The 22,310-nt window shown below is 42.7% G+C and overlaps 1 protein-coding gene across 2 annotated transcripts in view; it reads left to right on the top strand.

Annotated features, from left to right (window-relative positions):
- Positions 1-5,648: 5,648 nt before the first annotated feature.
- Positions 5,649-22,310, top strand: part of gosr2 (golgi SNAP receptor complex member 2) — an 81,144-nt gene continuing 64,482 nt past the window's right edge. The window contains exons 1-2 of one of the 2 annotated variants that reach the window (XM_072249298.1): positions 5,649-5,827; positions 19,541-19,605. In XM_072249298.1, the coding sequence (XP_072105399.1) occupies positions 5,799-5,827; positions 19,541-19,605 (94 nt within the window). In that variant the 5' untranslated portion in view covers positions 5,649-5,798. The remainder of the gene's footprint in view (positions 5,828-19,540; positions 19,606-22,310) is intronic. The other variant, XM_072249297.1, reaches the window with a different exon arrangement.

The following is a 22,310-nucleotide window of genomic DNA, read 5'->3' as shown; positions in this document are numbered from 1 at the left end:
AACTGATTCATATCTCCCAGCACTCCATGAAAATCATAATTTTTGATAACACTCCCTTTCTAGTATTGCTTCCTCTAATCCAATTAATTTGTTGTACCACTTCTAAACATTTCACGTTTGCTTTGTGAGACTTGGGGACTGATAATTTTGTTTCCTTTCATTTAATCGAAGTAAAAATTTAGGACGTTCCTTCCTGTACTGCCCTTTACAAACCTTGAATATTCTGAACTGCTTTATGAGCAATACTGTAGTTCTGAAGTTCAGGCACTGTTCTAATATAGGAATTGTGGCAACCAATTTGCTTAAAGCAAGCTTATGTAATCAGCAATGTGATAATGATCTTGTTCACCTAATTTAAAGATATTGCTTGAGGGATAAACATTGACAAAAGAACAGCTTCCATCCCACTGTTAGGACTATTGAATGTACCTCTTGTACAATAACTGTCGGGAAATGGAGACGAAGCTTGACCAAAAAACAAAGCAGCAGAGACGATTTAGCAGAGAGCAATAAACTGCAAAATAACAAGCCACAAGGGACCACAAGGCTAGTGGGAACAGATACTGAACTCAACAAGGCAAAAAGATAACTGAATGCTAGGAGCAACTGATTGAGGTTGGCTGGTTCAATGGGTGAACAAGGACTGGGTTTAAATAGGCTGCAGGTGATGAGTTGGAAATGAGTAGCAGGTGATTCCTGTTAGCTGGGTGAAGATTGGGAAGTGCCTGCCTGTGCAGGCCTGTTGATTCTTGACCTCATAATCTATTTTGTTATGACCTAGTATTGTGCACTGCAAAATATAGGCATATTTGATAATAGCTTTGCAGGGCATCTGGACCTGTTCTGTCTACAGGGATAGTAATGAGATTCATGTTGCATGCCAGCTTAATTAATTATTCCACCCCTATTCTGACCTTTCTGTCTATGACCTATACCATTACAATAAGGCTCATGAGCACATTGTAGCCTTTAGCACTCAATATTGAATTCTCCAATTTCAGGGAACTTGTCCTCTCTTTCTGTCTATATGAGACCTGCAATTTCTGTCTGCCATCATTTAGCTCAGCTTTATGCTTTCTTTTAATATAGCATTGACTTTTGAATACATCCCACAGCCTTGCCTTTTGCAACATCTAACATAGACAAAGAAGTATAATGGGGTTCCAATTGCCACATTAAACCATTTGGTCTCACTCATTCAGAGATATTCCCTTTGTTCTACACATCCCTCTTCCAGCTTTGCTGCTGTTGAAAATGGACTTCTCTTGTTCCCAGTTCTGATAAAGAATCTCAGACTTGCTCAGAATCTCAGTTTCTGCTTCCTGACCTACTGAGTGTTCCCAGCACTTTCTGACTTTTTAGTAGCTAATGGTTATTCCACAACCCATATCCATTCTATGACATAATAATCCAGGAGGTCAGTGTGGACATGGTGGAGGATTACAAATACCTGGGGATACAAATTGACAATAAACTGGACTGGTCAAAGAACACTGAGGCTGTCTACAAGAAGGGTCAGAGCTGTCTCTATTTCCTGAGGAGACTGAGGTCCTTTAACATCTGCCGGACGATGCTGAGGATGTTCTACGAGTCTGTGGTGGCCCCTGCAATCATGTTTGCTGTTGTGTGCTGGGGTAGCAGGCTGAGGATAGCAGACACCAACAGAATCAACAAACTCATTTGTAAAGCCAGGGATGTTGTGGGGATGGAACTGGACTCTCTTACGGTGGTGTCTGAAAAGAGGATGCTGTCCAAGTTGCATGCCATCTTGGACAATGTCTCCCATCCACTACATAATGTACTGGTTGGGCACAGGAGTACACTCAGCCAGAGACTCATTCCACCGAGATGCAGCACAGAGCGTCATAGGAAGTCATTCCTGCCTGTGGCCATCAAACTTTACAACTCCTCCCTTGGAGGGTCAGACACCCTGAGCCAATAGGCTGGTCCTGGACTTATTTCCTGGCATAATATACATATTACTATTTAACTATTTATGGTTTTATTACTATTTAATTATTTATGGTGCAACTGTAGCAAAAACCAATTTCCCCCGGGATCAATAAAGTATGACTATGACTATGACTATTGACGTCACTATGTTGTTTCTGTGAGTATCTTTTGTTCAAATTGGTTACCATGCTTCTTACAGTAGCCCACTATCTATACCTCAAAGGCATTCCATTGTCAGGAGGTCTGAAGTTTTAATAGAAATTAGATGTATTGGGTTCCTGTGGTTTGTATGTGGACGCATGTGAGAAAGGTTTGGAACATTATATAACAAATAATAGTTCCATTATAGATGAGACTCAAGTCTAAATCTCAACCTCATATTAAGTGGTAGGAGAGCTAATCAGAACCAGACTCAGGTTTAATATCACTGGCATATGTTGTGAAATTTGTCGTTTTGCATAAGCAGTACTTTGTAATCATAAAATAAAAACTATAAATTACAATAAGTATATATAAAAAAAGAAAATTAAATTAAATAAGTAGTACAAAAAGGCAGTAAAGAAGTACTGAGGAAGTGCTCATGAGTTCTTTGTCCATCCAGAAATCTGATGGTGGAGGAGAAGAAGCTGTTCCTGAATCATTGAGTGTGTGTCTTCAGGCTCCTGTATCTCCTCCCTGATGGTAGCAATGAGAAGGGGACATGTCCTGGGTGATGGGGGGCCTTAATGATGGGTGCCACCTCTTTAAGGCATCACCTTTTGGAGGTGCACACAGTGGTGGGAAGGTTAGTGCTCATGATGGAGCTGGCTCAGTTCACAACTTTCTACAGCTTTTTCTGATCTTGTGTAGTGGCATCTCCATACCAGACGGTGATGCAACCAGTTAGAATGATCTCCATGGTACATCTGTAGAAATTTGCAAGAGTCTTTGGTGACACACAACTTCTCCTCAAACTCCTAATGAAATATACCTGTTGTCACACCTTCTTTATAATTGCATCAATATGTTAGGCCCAGGATAGATCCTCAGAGATCTTGACACCCAAGAATTTGAAACTACTCACCGTTTCCACTTCTTATTTCTCGATGAGGACTGATGTGTATTCCCTCAACTTCCCCTTCCAGAAGTCCACAATCAATCGCTTGGTCTTACTGACATTGATGCAAGGATGTTGCTGTGACACCACTCGATCAGCTATACCCAGTGTCAGCTCACTCCCCCCCCCCCCCACTAGAGGCACATTAGACATGATCTTCATTGACAACTTTATGAAAATTCCAGGGAGGGACCATGAAATACTATATGACTTTTGATGACCTTGCAACTGCATTTTATGTATTTGTATGTAATTCTACCTGTCTGTCAAATGTTTACTAGTGTCACTCTGTTTATTTTATTATTTGATTTACCATATGTATAATTCATGCTCATTTAGATTTATGTTGCAACGTACTGTGCTGTTGCTGCAAAAAGCTGATGTTCATGGCATTTATTCATTGTGTATGTACCCCTGTGACAGCAATAAACTTGCACTTGAACAACCTTTGAGTCTGCAACAGGAGAGATTGTGAAAACGTCCTCTCAACTTTGACTCCTCTCTTTTTGATATCAGCTGGACGGTCATGGCCAAGCTATAATTTTAACCAACAGATCCATGGCAGATCCTACCCCTGTGAGGACTGGAGCCAGGCAAGGCTGCTTCATCACACCAACACTTGCCACAGCGTTTCTTGTGACATTACATGAATTCTTTTAACGTTGGATGGACTTTGAGGTCTTGGTTCCACGTGGATAAGGACCTTTCAGCCCTTTGAGCCGCACCACCAGAAACCCACCTTTTAACCCTAGACTAATCACATGACAATTTACAATGTAAAATTAACCTACAAACCGGTACATCTTTGCACTGTGGGAGGAAACTAGAGCACCTAGAAGAAACCCACGCATTCCACAGGGAGGACATGGACACTCCTTTTGGAGGAAGCCAGGATTGACTCTGAACTCTGATGCCCAGAGATGTAATAGTGTTGTGCCAACTGCTACACTACTGCACTACTGGCCATCTTCCTTCTGCACTCAGTCCTGGTGAAGGGTTTCTACCTGTAATGTTGTCCATCCCTGAGTTTATCCAGCAGGTTGATTTTAGCTCCAGATTCCAGTACTTGCAGTCTTTTGCCTCCATTGTACTAAAGCCTTTCTTCAAGATATGCCCACTTTGAGGAAACATTGCTCCTCTCTTCAACAAAAAAACTCTGCCAGACTCTCACTGCTCCCCCTCTGTAGTTTATATTAGTCTTCCACCAATCACCATAAGCCATTAAATATGGGTGCAGGATTCGGCTATTTGGCCCATCAAGTCTGCTCTGCTATTTCATCATGGCTAATTCAATTTTCCTCTCAGCCCCAATCTCCTGCCTTCTCTCCGTATCCCTTCATACCCTGACCAATCAAGAATCTACCAACCTCTGCCTTAAATATACATAAAGGCTTTGCCCCCCATAGTTGTCTGTGGTAAAGAATTCCACAGATTCACCATTCTCTGGCTGTATTGTGAAAGAACACCCCTCTATTTTGAGGCTGTGTCCTGTGGTGATAGACTCTCTCAGCATAGGAAACATCCTCTCCACATTCACTCTAGCAAGGCCATTTGCTATTTCAAAGGTTTCATTGCAGTCACCGCTCATTCTTCTTCCAGACCTGCCAGCCACTACCTCACCCCTGGTAGCTTAGTGGATGGCACAACACTTTACAGTACTAGCGACCAAGGTTCAACCCGGCTGAAGGAGTGGAAGGGCCTATTCCATGTTGTATCTCAATAAATAAATACTGCCAATCACCCCTCTGCACTCTCAGTCATGATGAAGAGTCTTAATCCAAAATGTTGTCCACCCCTTTATCTCCAGATTCTGCCCAAGTGCTGAGCTCCTCTAAATAGCAGAGCAGAGTCTTCACAAAAATATTTGTCCCACGACTTCTGCAGCCCAACATCATATTTCTGTGCTGACACTTATGTTATCATCATTGCTGATATCGGCATAAGGCACGACGTTTGATTTTGTCAGAATATGTTTTTGTAAATAATGGTAAAAAAAACGTCAGAGGTTATTTAAGTAATGTTATATGCGTGTTTGGTTCAGATTAACAATACCCCAGTGTTATGTTTTAAGTTATTTTTGGAGGAAAATAGAATTAATATTACAAGCCAGTGGTATTTCGAAAGAACTTCCAACAGTTTTGTTGAAAGAAGATCGGTCTCAAAAGTTAAATATTTTTCTTTCTTCACTCTGCTACCTTTATGTTTGTTTCCCTAAGCTTCAGCTTTCCGCCACGTTGCTATTCCACTGTTATTTTAGTTTTTTTTTACATAATTAAATTGGATACAGCTTGTTGACATTCATCCTGGTAATGTCAGGTCTGGAGGTAGCAGCAGAGAGGTGGATATTGCCCTACGGAACTGGAGCCACTCTTTGAGGGCGGAAGCAGATAAAAGACCCTGAGACGTCCGCTGAGGTCGCCGGTAGAATACGCCCTATCTTTTGCCGTTAAACTACGGAAAAGGGTGCCGAAGTGGAGTTAGGTTCACGAGAATTCGAAAAAAAAATGAAATCAAATGTTAACTGGTTTTAAAAATAATAATTAGAAGTGTAAATCATACGAGTTGGAAGGACGTGGGATTCTCCGGCGCAGATTGTTGCGGCGGGTCCTGAAGGGGGAAATCAAGTGGTGACGTGTTGCTGAGAGCGGCCGAGGTTTCGAACGTCATCCCCGGCCTCCTGTTCTCAGACATCCCGAGTTCCAGGCCTGCGTCCCGGCCTCCCTGAGCTCCGGTTCCCGGGCCTCCCAGGATGGAGACTTTATATCATCAAACCAATAAGTAAGTGACACTGCTTGGTGAGGTGGAGGGCGGTGGATAGGGGCAGGCCGTGCCCATTGCAGCCTATTGCAGATAGGGTGGCTCAGTGTAACACCGGGAATGAGACGAAAAGGTTGTTCGGCTGTCCACAGAAACAAGTTAGAAAGTTATCAGTGCATAGCACTCAATTGATGGGCCCAGTGATTTCCTTCTCCAGATGTATGAGGGCAAACTGGCCAATAATATAAAGCAGGATAGTAAAAGTTTTTTTTCAGTTATATAAAGAGTAAAAGGGAGGAGAGAGCTGATATTGGACCATTGGAAAATGATGTGCTGGCGAGGTAGTATGGGGGACAAAGAAATGGCAGATGAACTTAATGGGTACTTTGCATCTTGTCTTCACTGTGGAAGACACTAGTCGAGTACCAGAGGACCGTGAGTGTCAGAGAACAGGAATGAGTGACATTGCTATTACAAAGGAAAAGGTGCTAGGCAAACTCAGTTTTAAGGTGGATAAGTTTCCTGGACTATATCCCAGAGTCCTGAGAGAGGTTCCTGAAGAGATAATGGATGCATTTGTCATGATCGTCAAGAATCACCTGATTCTGGCATGGTCCCAGAGGATTGGAAGATTGCAAATGTCACTCCACTCTTTAAGAAGGGGGTAAGGGGAAAAAAAAAAGGGGAATTATAAGCCAGTTAGCCTAACCTCATTGGTTGGGAAAATGTTGGAGTCTATTATTAAGCATGAGGTTTCAGAGTACTTGGAGACTAATGATGATATAAGTCAAAATCAGTATGGTTTCTGTAAAGGGAAATCTTGCCTGACAAATCTGTTAGAGTTCTTCGAGGAAGTAACCATCAGGGTGGACAAAGGAGAGGCAGTGGATGTCATTTACTTGACCTTAGGAAGGCATTTGTAAGGTGCCACATATGGGCCTGCTTAACAAGATAAAATCCTATGGTGTTACAGGAAAGTTATGGCATGGATAGCGGAATGGCTGACAGGTAGGAGTCAGTGAGTGGGAATAAAAGGGGCCTTTTCTGGTTGGCTGCCAGTGACTAGTGGTGTTCCTCAGGGGTCAGTGTTGGGACCGCTGCTTTTTATATTGTATATCAATGACTTCTCTAATGGAATTGATGGCCTTGTGGCAATGTTTGCAGATGATACGAAGATAGGTGGAGGAGTAGGTAGTGCTGAGGAAGCAATGCGATTGCAGCAGGACTTAGACAGATTGGAAGAATGGGCAAAAAAGTGGCAGATGGAATACAGTGTTGGGAAATGTATGATAATGCATTTTGGTAAAAGGAACAATAGTACAGACTACTATCTAAATGGGGGAGAAGGTTCAAACATCAGAGGTGCAGAGGGACTTGGGAGTCTTTGTGCAAGTCTCTCAGAGGTTAACTTACAGGTTCAGTCAGTGGTGAAGAAGGCAAATGCAATGTTGGTATTTATTTCAAGGGGAATAGAATATGAAAGCAAGGAGATAATGCTGAGCCTTTATAAGACGCTAGTCAGGCCGCAGTTGGAATATTGTCAACTGTTTTGGGCTCCATATTTCAGAAAGGATATGTTCTCATTGGAGAGAGGCCAGATGAGATTCATGAGGATGATGCCGGCAATGAAAGGGTTAACATGAGATGCGTTTGGCAGCTTTGGGCCTGTACTCACGGGAATTTAGAAGAACGTGGGGGGGGATTTCATTGAAACCTATTGAAGGTTGAAAGGACTAGATAGGGTGGATGTGGAGAGGATGTTTCCTATGGTAGGGATATCCAGAACTACAGGGCACAGCCTCAAAATTGAGGGGCGACCCTTTAGAACAGAGGTAAGGAGGAATTTTTTTAGCCAGGGAGTAGTGAATCTGTGGAATGCTCTGCCACAGACTGTGGTGGAGGCCAAGTCTGTGGGTACGTTTAAGGTGGAAGTTGATAGTTTCCTGATCGGTCAGGGCATCAAAGGATAAAGTGAGAAGGCAGATATATGGAGTTGAGTGGAATCCAGGAGCAGACTTGATGGGCTGAATGGCCTAATTCTGCTCATATGTCTTATGGTCTAAGCTGACAGGAATGTGACAGTAACTCAAATAACCATGCATTACAACAGTGGTGTGAAGAAGAGCATTTCTGAACGCACACCACATTGAACCTTGAAGTGGATGAACTACAACAGCAGACCATGAACATAGACTCAGTGGGCACCTATTGTAGTCATAGTCATAGTCATACTTTATTGATCCTGGGGGAAATTAGTTTTCATTACAGTTGCACCATAAATAATAAATAGTAATAGAACCATAAATAGTTAAATAGTAATATGTAAATTATGAAATAAGTCCAGGACCAGCCTATTGGCTCAGGGTGTCTGACCCTCCAAGGGAGGAGTTGTAAAGTTTGATGGCCACAGGCAGGAATGACTTCCTATGACGCTCTGTGCTGCATCTCGGTGGAATGAGTCTCTGGCTGAATGTACTCCTGTGCCCACCCAGTACATTATGTAGTGGATGGGAGACATTGACCAAGATGGCATGCAACTTGGACAGCATCCTCTTTTCAGACACCACCGTGAGAGAGTCCAGTTCCATCCCCACAACATCACTGGCCTTACAAATGAGTTTGTTGATTCTGTTGGTGTCTGCTATCCTCAGCCTGCTGCCCCAGCACACAACAGCAAACATGATAGCACTGGCCACCACAGACTCATAGAACATCCTCAGCATTGTCCGGCAAATGTTAAAGGACCTCAGTCTCCTCAGGAAATAGAGACGGCTCTGACCCTTCTTGTAGACAGCCTCAGTGTTCTTTTGATCCTGTGCAGTCCTGCCGCACACCCTCCCCTCCCCCACCACAAATGCCTGACGGAGGGTCTCGCCCTGAAGTGTCTCCTCCATAGATGCTGCTTGACCTGCAGAGTTTCTCCAGCATTTTGTAGCTGTTGCTCTGATAGCAGCACAGAGTTTAAACGGCACGTGGAGTCACTCAACCTATCGAGTCATCCCTTTCTTCCCTCCATTTCATTGACCTTGAAGGCCCTGCCTGATCTGCTCAGTAATTAGTTACTTTTCCAGAATTGTACAGGGGAAAGCTAGATATACTGAGCAGATCAGGCAGGGCCTTCAAGGTCAATGAAATGGAGGGAAGAAAGGGATGACTCGATAGGTTGAGTGACTCCATGTGCCGTTTAAACTCTGTGCTGCTACCAGAGCAACAGCTACAAAATGCTGGAGAAACTCTGCAGGTCAAGCAGCATCTGTGGAGGAGACACTTCAGGGCGAGACCCTCCGTCAGGCATTTGTGGTGGGGGAGGGTGTGTGGCGGGACTGCACAGGATCAAAAGAAACTGCAGAAGGTTGTAAACTCAGTCAGTCTCATCACGGAAACTAGCCTCCCCTGCATTGCGGACATCTTCAAAGAGCGATGTCTCAAAAAGGTGGCATCCATCGCTAAAGACTCCCATCACCCGGGGCACGCCCTCTTCTCATTACTACCATCAGAAAGGAGGTACAGAAGCCTGAAAGCAAACATTCAATGTTTCTCGCCCTCTGCTATCAGATGTCTGAATGGACATTGAACCTATGAACACTACCTCAATAGTTTTTATATTTTTATTTTTGCACTACTTATTTAATTTAACTTTTAATATATATACTTGCTGTAATTTACAGTTTTTATTATATATTACAATGTACTGCTGCCACAAAACAACAAAATTCACAACATATACCGGTGATAGTAAAACTGATTATGATTCTGATAACCGAATCAGTGAAGGATCGCACCAACCTGAGTGTTCAAGAAACTGCAAATATAAAAAGAAAGAAATAATAAGCAATAAATAACAACAACATGAGATGAAAAGTCCTTGAAAGTCAGTGGGAACATTTCAATGTTGGGGGAAGTGAAATTGTGAAGTTACTGGTTAAGAACCCCAGTGGTTCAGGAGCCTTGTGGTAGAGAGGTAATAACTGTTCCTGAACCTGGTGGTGTGAGTCCTGAGGCTCCTGTATCTCCCTCCTGATGGCAGCAGCGGGAAGAGAGCATGTCCTGGGTGATGGGGTCCCTGATGATGGATGCTACTTCACTATGACAATGCTCCATGTCGATGTGCTCAATGGTGGGGGAGGGCTTTACCCGTGATGGACTGGGCTGGATCCACTACTTTCTGATGGATTTTCCATTGAAGTGCTTTGGTGTTTCCACACCAGGCTGTGATGCACCCAGTCAATATACTCTCCACTACATATCTATAGAGTTTGTCCAAGTTTTATATGTCATGCCATATCTTTGCAAATTCCTAAGGAATTAGAGGCACTGCTGTGCTTGCTTTGTAATTGCATTTGTGTGCTGGGCCCAGGACAGGTCCTCTGAAATGATAACACAAGGAATTTAAAGTTACTGACCCTCTCCACCTCTGATCCCCTGATGAGGACTGGCTCATGGATCTCTGGTTTCCTCCTCCTGAAGCCAATAATCAGCTATTTGATCTTGCTGACAATAAATGAGATGTTGTTATGGCACTACTCAGCCAGATTATTTTCAATCACCCTCCTATATTCTGAATCATCAGCACCTTTGATTAGGCCACCAACACCCTTATCAATTTTATCATGAGGACTATCCAATTTTTTTTGTGGCAGCAGTATGGTGCAAAGATATTAAAGTCTATAAATTACAAAAATAACTATTGCACAAAAGGAATAATGTTCATGCATTTTTCAGAAATCTGATGGTGGAGGGGATGAAGCTGTTTCTAATTCATTAAATGTAGGTCTTTAGGCTTGTGTACATCTTCCTTTTTGTAGTGATGAGAAGAGGGCATGCCCCAGGTGGTGGGGGTCCCTGGAGTGCCGCTCTCTCGAGGCACTTCCTCTTGAATATGTCCTTGATGGTGCGGAGAGTTATGCCCATGATGGTGATGGCTGTGTGGTCTTGTGCATTGGAAAGTTCATACCAGGCTGTGATGGAAGAAGTCAGGACGCTCTCCACAGTCCACAATAGAAATTTTCAAGAGCTTAGATGCCATAGCAGATCTCCTGAAACTCTTAACAAAGCAGAGCTGCTGGTTGGCTTCTTTATAATTGTATTAATGATATGTTGGGCCCAGGATAGAACCTCTGAGGTGCTAACGTCCAGGAGTTTGAAGCTGTTCACCTTTTCCATTGCTGATCCCTCAATTCAAGTTCAAGTTTAATTGTCATTCATTCATGCATGAATACCCATGAATGCAACCAAACAAAGCAGCGTTACTCTGGGTATCTGAGTTGATTTTAAAACTGAAAATAAACACAGAAAAGCTTTATGAGGGCCTATCTATAAAACTGTCTTTTGGCTTTTACACTGTTAATAATTTGGTGGCAGTGTAAGCAAGAGGATAAGATATGAGAGACAGTAGGACCTATCAAGTGTGGCAGTGGGAAAGTGTGTATGGAACTGGAGGAGATAGCAAAGGTACTTAATGAATACTTTACTTCAGTATTCACTACAGAAAAGGATCTTGGTGATTGTAGGGATAACTTGCAGCAGACTGAAAAGCTTGAGCATATAGATATTAAGGAAGAGGATGTCCTGGAGCCTTTGGAAAGCATCAAGTTGGATAAGTCTCCGGGACTGGACAAGATGTACCCCAAACTACTGTGGGAGGCGAGGGAGGAGATTGCTGAGCCTCTGGCAATGATCTTTGCATCATCAATGGGAACAGGAGAGGTTCTAGAGGATTGGAGGGTTGCGGGTGTTATTCCCTTATTCAAGAAAGAGAGTAGAGGTAGCCCAGGAAATTATAGACCAGTGAGTCTTTCTTCAGTGGTTGGTAAGTTGATGGAGGAGATCCTGAGAGGCAGGATTTATGAATACTTGGAGAGATATAATATGATTAGGAATGGTCAGCATGGCTTTGTCAAAGGTAGGTCGTGCCTTGCGAGCCTGATTGAAGTTTTTGAGGATGTGACTAAACACATTGATGAAGGTAGAGCAGTAGATGTAGTGTATATGGATTTCAGCAAGGCATTTGACAAGGTTCCCCATGCAAGGCTTATTGAGAAAGTAAGGAGGCATGGGATCCAAAGGGACATTGCTTTGTGGATCAAGAACTGGCTTGCCCACAGAAGGCAAAGAGTGGTTCTAGACAGGTCATATTCTGCATGGAGGTCGGTCACCAGTGGAATGCCTCAGGGATCTGTTCTGGGACCCTTACTCTTTGTGATTTTTATGAATGACCTGAATGAGGCAGTGGAGGGATGGGTCAGTAAGTTTGCTGATGACACAAAGGTTGGAGGTATTGTGGATAGTGTGGATGGCTGTCAGAGGTTACAGCGGGACATTGATAGGATGCAAAACTGGGCTGAGAAGTGGCAGATGGAGTTCAACCCAGATAAGTGTGAGGTGGTTCATTTTGGTAGGTCAAAAATGATGGCAGAATATAGTATTAATGGTAAGACTCTTGGCAGTGTGGAGGATCAGAGGGATCTTGGGGTCCAAGTCCATAGGACGCTCAAAGCAGCTACGCAGATTGGCTCTGTGGTTAAGAAGGCGTACGGTGTGGAATTGAATATAAGAGCTGAGAGGTAATGTTGCAGCTGTCTAGGACCCTGGTCAGACCCCACTTGGAGTACGGTGCTGAGTTCTGGTCGCCTCACTACAGGAAGGATGTGGAAGCTATAGAAAGCGTGCAGAGGAGATTTACAAGGATGTTGCCTGCATTGGGGAGCATGCCTTATGAAAACAGGTTGAGTGAACTTGGCCTTTTCTCCTTGGAGCGACTGAGGATGAGAGGTGACCTGATAGAGGTGTATAAGATGATGAGAGGCATTGATCATGTGGATAGTCAGTCTTTTTCCCAGGGCTGAAATGGTTGCCACTAGAGGGCACAGTTTTAAGGTGCTTGGGAGTAGGTACAGGGGAGATGTCAGGGGTAAGTTTTTTACTCAGTGGTGAGTGCGTGGAATGGGCTGCCGGCAATGGTGGTGGAGGTGGATACGATAGGGTCTTTTAGAAACTTTTGGATAGGTACATGGAGCTTAGAAAAATAGAAGGCTATCGGTAACCCTAGGTAACTTCTAAGGTAGGGACATGTTCGGCACAGCTTTGTGGGCCGAAGGGCCTGTATTGTGCTGTAGGTTTTCTATGTTTCTATAAGACACAGGAGCAGAATTCGGCCACTTGGCCTGTCGAGTCTGCTCTGCCATTCAATCAAGGCTGATACTTTTTTCCCCTCCTCAGCCCCACCCTCCAGTTTTCTCCTCGTAACCTTTAATGCCGTGGCCAATCAAGAACCTATCAATTTCTGACTTAAATACACCCAGTGATCTGGCCTCCACAGCTGCCTGTGGTAACAGATTCCACAAATTCACCACCTTTAGCTAAAGAAATTTCTCCGTATCTCCATTTTAAATGGATGCCCTCCTATCCTGAGGTTGTGTCATCTAGTCCTAGATTCCCCACCATGGGAAACATCCTTTCCACATCTATTCTGTCTAGGCCTTTCAATATTTGAGAAGTTTCAATGAGATCACCCCTCATTCTTCTAAATTCCAGTGAGTACAGACCCAGAACTATCAAACGTTCCTCATATGATAACCCTTTCAATCCCGGAATCATCCTTGTGAACCCGCTCTGAACCCTCTCCAATGCCAGCACATCTTAGATGAGCCAAAAACTGTTCACGATACTCAAGGTGAGGCCTCACCATTGCTATATAAAGCTTCAGCATCACATCTCTGCCCTTGTAGTCTGGACCTCTTGAAATGAGTGCTAACATTGCATTTGCCTTCCTCACCACCAACTCTACCTGCAAGTTAACCTTTAGGTTTTTTCTGCACAAGGACTCTCAAGACCCTTTGCACCTCAGATTTTTGAATTTTCTCCCTGTTTAGAAAATAGTCTGCACATTTATTTCTTCTACAAAATCCATGACCATGCATTTTCTAACATTGTATTTCATTTGCCACTTTCTTGCCCATTCTGCTAAACTGCCTAAGTCCTTCGACAGCCTTCCTGTTTTCTCAACACTACCTGCCCCTCCACCAATCTTCATATCATCTGCAAACTTGGCAACAAAGCCATCATCTGAATCATTTATATACAGCATAAAGAGAAACAGTCCCAACACCAACCCCTGCAGATCAGCACTAGTCTCTGGCAGCCAACTAGAAAAGGATCCTTTTATTCCCACTTGTTGCTTCCTACCAATCAGCCAATGCTCTAACCATGTTAATAACTTTCCTGTAGTACCATGGGCTCTTAACTTGGTAAGCAGCCTCACGTGTGGCACCTTGTCAAAGGCCTTTTGAAAGTTCAAATATACAACACCCACTGCATCCCCTTTATCTATCCTACTTGTAATTTCTTCAAAGAATTCCAACAGGTTCATCAGGCAAGATTTTCCCTTAAGGAAACCATGCTGACTTTGTCCTATCTTGTCCAGTGTTGCTGGGTACTCCATCACCTCATCCTTAACAATTGACTCCAATATTTTCCCAACCACTGAGGTTAGGCTAACTGGCATAACTTCCTTTCTGTTGCTTTCCTCCTTTCTTAAAGAGTGGAGTGACATTTGCAGTTTTCCAGTCCTTTGGCACCATGCCAGAGTCCAATAATTTTTGAAAGATCATTTCTAATGCCTCCACAATCTCTACAGCTACCTCTCTCAGAACCCGAGGGTGCAGGTCATCTGGTCCGGGTGAATTATGTACCCTTGGGTCTTTCAGCTTTTTGAGCACCTTCTCCCTTGTAATAGTAACTGCGCTCACCTCTCTTCCCTCACACCCTATAACATCTGGCCCACAGAATTTTGAATTCAATTGACTTTATTTCTTATATCCTTCATATACCAGTCTTCTACAGTGAAAACTGATGCAAAATACTCATTTAGTTCACCTGCCATCTGCTTGTAGGTTTTTATAAGCTTCCCAATCCTCTGTCTTCCCACTAATTTTTGCTTTGTAATATGCCCTGTCTTTTGCTTTTACATTAACGTTGACTTCCCTTGTTAGCCACAGTTGTACTATTTTGTCATTTGAGTATTTCTTTGTTTTTGGAATACACATGTCCTGCACCTTCCTCATTTTTCCCAGAAATGCACACCATTGCTGCTCTGCTGTCATCCCTGGCAGCATCTCCTTCCAATTTACTTTGGCTAATTCCTCTCTCATACCACTGTAATTTCCTTTACTCCACTGAAATACTGTTCCATCAGACTTTACTTTCTTCTTATCAAATTTCAGGTTGAACTCAATCGTATAGTGCTCACTGCTTCCTAAGGGTTCCCTAATTGCCTCCGGTTCATTACATAACACCCAATGCAGTATGGCTGATCCCTCATAGGCTCAATGACAACCTGTTCTAAAAAGCCATCTCGTAGGCATTCAACAAACTCACTGTTTTGAGATCCATTACCAACCTGATTTTCCCAATCGACCTGCATGTTAAAATCTCCCATGACAATCATAACGTTGCCCTTTTGACAGGCCTTTTCTATTTCCTGTTATAATCTGTAGTCCACATCCCAGCTACTATTTGGAGGCCTGTATATAACTGCTGTAGTTTTTTTTTACCCTTGCAGTTTCTTAACTCAACCCACAAAGGTTCAACATCTTCCAATCCTATGTCATATTTTTCTAATGATTTGATGCCATTCTTTACCAGAAGAGCCATGTCTCCCCCTTTGCCTACCTTCCTATCCCTCTAATACAATGTGAAACCTTCAGCCCCAATTCAGTGATGGCCGCAACATAGAAGCATAGAAACCTACAGCACAATACAGGCCCTTCGGCCCACAATGCGGTCCTGAACATCTACTTACTTTAGAGATTACCTAGGGTTACCCATAGCCCTCTATTTTTCTAAGCTCCATGTACCTATCCAGGAGCATCCTAAAAGACCCTATTGTATCCGCCTCCACCACAGTCGGCGGCAGCCCATTCCACACACTCACCACTCTCTTATCCCTAACATCTCCTCTGTACCTACTTCCAAGCACCTTAAACCTGTGCCCTCACGTGATAGCCATTTCAGCCCTGGGAAAAAGCCTCTGACTATCCACACGATCAATGCCTCTTATCATCTTATACACCTCTATCAGGTCACCTCTCATCCTCCGCCGCTCCAAGGAGAAAAGGCCGAGTTCACTCAACCTATTCTCATAAGGCTTCCTCTCCAATCCAGGCAACATCCTTGTAAATCTCCTCTGCACGCTTTCTATAGCTTCCACATCCTTCCTGTAGTGAGGCGACCAGAACTGAGCACAGTACTCCAAGTGGGGTCTGACCAGGGTCCTATATAGCTGTAACATTACCCCTCAGCTCCTAAATTCAATCCCACAATTGATGAAGGCCAATACACCGTATGCCTTCTTAACCACAGAGTCAACCTGCGCAGCAGCTTTGAGTGTCCTATTAATACTATATTCTGCCATCATATTTGACCTACCAAAATGAACCACCTCACACTTATCTGGGTTGAACTCCATCTGCCAATTCTCAGCCCAGTTTTGCATCCTATCAATGTCCCGCTGTAACATCTGACAGCCCTCCACACTATCCACTACACCCCCAACCTTTGTGTCATCAGCAAACATAGTAACCCACCCTTCTACTTCCTCATCTGGGTATGTATAAAAAATCACAAAGAGGAGGTGTCCCAGAACAGATCCCTGCAGAACACCACTGGTCACTGTCCTCCATGCAGAATACGAACCATTTACAACCACTCTTTGAGACTGGATTTGGGACCTAGTCCAGCTGAAGGGTGTCAGTCTGAAATGCTAACTGTTTATTTTCTTCCATTGATGCTTCCTGACCCACTAAGTATGATGCTTTGAATGCAATTCCTGCAATGAAAGTTCAGACTAGATGAACTGGAGGGAAGATTGTCTGTCAGTCTTAAGCAATCTAACTAAACTTTACTGCATGCTGGATTTACATAAAGCTATTGTAAAAGATATTGATTTGATGTTACATGTTTTAAGGGGAAATCTGCACAATGTATAGTATTGAGCAAAAGTTAGGCACATGTACTGTATATATAGCAAGGGTAAGGTGCCTAAAACTTTTGCACAGTACTGTAGTAATTTTATATATTGAACAGTACTGCTACCACAAAAGAAAACAAATTTCATGACATACATGAGTGATGATAAACCTGATTCTAATGTGGGTCTTCATTGTGGTCTGAGAGCGGGAAGGGGGCAGGGAGAGGAGGATCGTGGTTGGGAAAAGGGGAAGGGAGAGGGGAGGGAGTGGGAAGCACCAGAGGGACATTCTGTAATGATCAATAAACCAACTGTTTGGAATCAAATGACCTTGCCTGGTGTCTCAGGGTTGGGTGTGTCTGCACCCGCACCACCCCTCACCCTGGAACTCCTTCTCTGCCACCTGTCCCACACCCCTCTCACAGCACAGCATTTTCACCATTCCCAACATCCTTTGCTCCTATCAGGTTTACAATCTCACTCTCCGCTGGCCGGTGGGGTAGCGGCATCTGCACCAGGCTTCGAGGCGAGTGGTCTCGGGTTCGAATCCTGCCGGCTCCTTGCGCGCTTTCCATCTGAGCTGGGTTGAGTGTCGAGCTAGCAACTTAACCTCTTTTTAAAAAAAAAAGACAAATGCTAAAGAAATGGCAAGGTTGTCACCCGATGTGTCACAAGGCGTGGAGAAGAACAACAAAACAACAAATTAAATTCCCAGGAGTTAAGGAACTTTACACTGAAATGGTAATGCAGTATGCCAAATTTAGGCTGATTTTTTTTTTAATATAAAGTTTGCACAGTTAAGATCTGTAATGATCTTGGATACTTAACAGCGTTCAGTTGATCACACTTATTTGAATTGTGCGGTTCTTCGGGTGTACTTACACTGCAGATTGTGCTACGATATTAGTTAGAGCCATAAAGCATTCTGCTAATGTCCAAACTACTGAAACAAAATACAAGTTTGATGATGAGTGCTATGTATTTTTGTGAGTGGAACACTTATATTGGAGTGGTATTATAGGCAATCACTGAATACATGATAATGGCGATAATGATAAATACAGCATCAAAAAATAAACAGAGTGTGTCTTCTGTTCCTAATGCCTGCACTCCTGCTACTGTCATCTTTACCTGAAGCTTGCCTCAAAAATTCTCTGATTAGATCAGCTTTAGTGAGTTGATCTTTTTTTGATTACAATAGTTTACTTGGTCTACTGTTTGAATGAGCAAGTTTGTGAATGGAGATGAGAAGTATGTCTATTCAGTTAAAGTAATGTGAATAGTTGTAGCAGTTAACTTCAAAGTTTTCAAACCTTTCTGTGCCAAATCTAAAAAAGGATGTAGGTTAGCACTGAACATGATGGGCAATTTGGAAACTTCCTACTTTGGAACAGTGATAAATTATGGTTCATTCATCAGACTGGTCCCCCAATCCTAGAATTCTGAGAGCTGTAATTATCATGCATTAATGATGGCCTTCCAGTGCCATCAATAACTGGCCAGTTGTCAGGAGTGAACCTAGCTGGTCAATGTATATATTTCTCAAACTACCGGATATTGCTCCCCTCTTCTCCTTCACCATTTCCCCCCTCACCTTTTTCCTTGCCAGCCCATCTCTCTGGTGCTACTCCCCCTTCCCTTTCTTCCATGGTCTCCTATCGGATTTCTCCTTCTCCAGCTGTTTATTGCTTTCACTAGTGGACTTCTCAGCTCTTTACTTCACCCTTCCCCCTCTCCCAGTTTCACTTATCATCTACCTCCTTGTGCTTCTTCCTCTCCTCCCCCGACCTTCTTATGCTGATTTCTCATCTTTTTTTCTCCAGTCCTGATGAAAAGTCTGGGCCTGAAATATCGACTTTCTCTACTTTTTTCCATAGATGCTGCCTGGCTTACTGAGTTCCTCTAGCATTTTGTGTGTGTGTGTGTGTGTGTGTGTGTTGCTTGGTAAATGCATGTATTCTACTTTGGGACCAATCCAACTGACATTATTGACAACTATTGTAGTATGCTGCCAGAGATAATGTTAATCAGCATCCATCTGAAATTGATTATAGAACCTTTCAGGTCTGTGATCCAACACCTCAGTGTATGGAATATTTTCACTGAGTTACAATAAAGTTACAACAGTGGTGAGCATGTGTTTAGACAGTCCGATTGATTTATTGCTTAGAGCTCACAAGAACCCTTTCCCACCCCTTATGTGCCTTTTCCCTTTCTCCTTTGTGTTTACTTTGCCTTTTTTTTAAACACTCCTTATGATTATGTTTTACATTTTAGCCACTCTTTAGGTATAGATTGGCACATTTATTTACTTTGTCTGCTGTGGAATTTGAATTGAATGGTCTTAATCTTCAATGAAAATGAATGCTTTGATTTTTGCAGCTATGGCTTGGGTTGCTTAGTTGTATGTTACTAATTGCATCTTTTTCTATATCTGCCAGCAATTCCCACTTGTGAGAGAACCTTCTTTCCCCATTTGTTTTCACAGAGGCCGAGAATCTACATGAGTGTAATTGATGCCGGAGATTCGTCATTGTTTTGGACCATTGATTTCAGTTGTCACGGTGCACACATCCAGTCTCCCACTATCTTTGCCATCAGTTGTCCTGTGTAAATGGAACCACCCCTTTTGCTATTGTCATGTTTTTCCCAGGGCTGATAGAGAATCCATGTATAGCACACTGCAAAAAAAAAGCTTTCCTTTCACTGGCCTTGCCCAGAAGTTTGTAGATAGATGCTAACCACCCATTTCCTTTGCGTCTCAACAGGCAGATCCATGAGGTGCAAGCCCACATGGGGCGGCTGGAGAAGGCGGATGCGCAATCTGTTCACTGTAAGTATTCGTAATTAAGCGTTGTAAACAGAGCCTGCCTGGTGCCAAGACAGGGGGCTGGGAGTGGAGTGGGCATAAACCTTTGCCAAAAGAAATAATGACATTGTTTTCCTCCCAGTGGGATGCCTTATTACGTTTCTTTTTACAAAGTGACAAATCCAACAAGAATAACTTGTATTTAAATAGCACCTTTAATATTTCAATTATCCCAAGGCACTTCACAAAAGTGTGGTCCAATTTTATTTGATAATGCTCCAAAAGAAGATATTTGGATAAGTATGTGGCAGGTTTGAAGTGCTGTGAAGGTAGGAAAAGAGGTACAGACATTTAGAAAAATAAATTCTGTACCCAGGATGTTGGAGAAGATTTAATTTCAGCAAAGATCAGAATGCCAGGCTTGGAGAAAATTTTGTAGAGCTTGTGTTTAGGAAGAGCAGGGGTCTCGACTGGGGTTTCTAAATAAATTGAGATGTAGCTTAGCCGGGGATGGTGAGTAAATAGAACACCGGGTTAGGGTGGCGACAGAAACGTCTTCATATCTTAAAGTTTGTAGGGAGAAGAATGAAGGCGTATGTTTAAATAGTCAATTCTAGAGACAAATATGGACATGGTGGGCCAAACAAGGGGGCCTGTTTCTGTGCTGTATGACTGAATCATGATCGAGGGCAATGGGAGATTAAATAGACAGATTTTAAGATACATAGTCCAAAGCCCTTCCCGGTGCTCTATCTGTCTATCTATTTATCTATTTTTTATTGTAACTTATAGTGATTTTTAAAAAGTCTTGCACTGTACTGCCACAAAACAGAAAATTTCATGACAGATGTCAGTGGTAGTAAACCTTGATTCTGATTTTGTGCAATTTAGTTTCGTATAATTTCCAGCAAGAAAAATGAAGTCAATGGCTACAATTTGGGACATTACTATAGTGATGAAAGATAATCAGTTTCTCCCAATTTTTAGGAGAAAATTTGTGCTAATCCACAGCAGAATATTGGGCAAATTTCAAACTTCCAAGTAAGTTTATTATCGAAGTGTATGTGTGTGTGTGTGTGTATATATATATATATATATATATATATGTATATATATATATATATATATATATATATATATATATATATATATAATTGTATATAACCCTGAGATTCATTTTCTTGCAGGCAATTCACAGCAAATCCATAGAATGATAAATCTATAGAATGATAGGTTGAGAGGTTAAACAGCTTTAATTTCCTCAGCATCCACATCACCGAGGATCTCACGTGGTCTGTACATACCAGCTGTGTGGTGAAAAAGGCACAACAGCCCTCTTTCACCTCAGACAGTTGAGGAAGTTTGGTGTGGGCCCCCAGGTTCTAAGAACTTTCTACAGGGGCACCATTGAGAGCATCCTGACTGGCTGCATCACTGCCTGGTATGGGAACTGTACTTCCCTTAATCGCAGGATTCTGCAGAGAGTGGTGTGGACAGCCCAGTGCATCTGTAGTTGTGAACTTCCCATGATTCAGGACATTTACAAAGACAGGTGTGTTAAAAGGGTCTGTATGATCATTAGGGACCCGAGTCACCCCAACCACAATCTATTCCAGCTGCTACCATCTGCGAAACGGTACCGCAGCATAAAAGCCAGGACCAACAGGCTCTGGGACAGCTTCTTCCACCAGGCCATCAGACTGATTAACTCACGCTGATTTGAGTATACTGTATATTACGTTGACTGTTCTATTTATTATAAATTACGATGATTGCACATTGCACATTTAGACAGAGGTGTGACATAAAGATTTTTACTCCTCATGTATGTGAAGGATGTAGGAAATAAAGTCAATTCAATTCAATAATTGAATCAATAAAAGACCGCATCAACCTGGGTGTTGAACCAGTGTGCAAAAGGCAATAAACTTTGCAAATGCAAGAAGAAAGAAAGAAATAATAATAATAAATAAGCAATAAATATTGAGAACATGGAGGAAAAGTTCTTGAAGGTAAGTCCATAAGTTGTGGGAACATTTCAGTGATGGGGCAAGTAAAGTCATGAAAGAAAAGGAGGTGGGGTAGCATTGCTGGTTAGAGAGGAGATTAACACAATAGAAAGGAAGGACATAAGCCGGGAGGATGTGGAATCGATATGGGTAGAGCTGCGTAACACTAAGGGGCAGAAAACGCTGGTGGGAGTTGTGTACAGGCCACCTAACAGTAGTACTGAGGTTGGGGATGGCATTAAACAGGAAATTAGAAATGTGTGCAATAAAGGAACAGCAGTTATAATGGGTGACTTCAATCTACATGTAGATTGGGTGAACCAAATTGGTAAAGGTGCTGAGGAAGAGGATTTCTTGGAATGTATATGGGATGGTTTTTTGAACCAACATGTCGAGGAACCAACTAGAGAGCAGGCCATTCTAGATTGGGTATTGAGCAATGAGGAAGGGTTAATTAGCAATCTTATTGTGAGAGGCCCCTTGGGTAAGAGTGACCATAGTATGGCGGAGTTCTTCATTAAGATGGAGTGTGACATAGTTAATTCAGAAACAAAGGTTCTGAACTTAAAGAAGGGTAACTTTGAAGGTATGAGACGTGAATTAGCTAAGATAGACTGGCAAATGATACTTAAAGGGTTGACGGTGGATATGCAATGGCAAGCATTTAAAGATCGCATGGATGAACTACAACAATTGTTCATCCCAGTTTGGCAAAAGAAT

This window comes from Mobula birostris, chromosome X (genome assembly GCF_030028105.1).
Source record: "Mobula birostris isolate sMobBir1 chromosome X, sMobBir1.hap1, whole genome shotgun sequence".
NCBI lineage: Eukaryota > Metazoa > Chordata > Chondrichthyes > Myliobatiformes > Myliobatidae > Mobula > Mobula birostris.
Note: the sequence above shows the minus strand (reverse complement) of the source record. Positions and strands in the feature narration are given on the sequence as shown.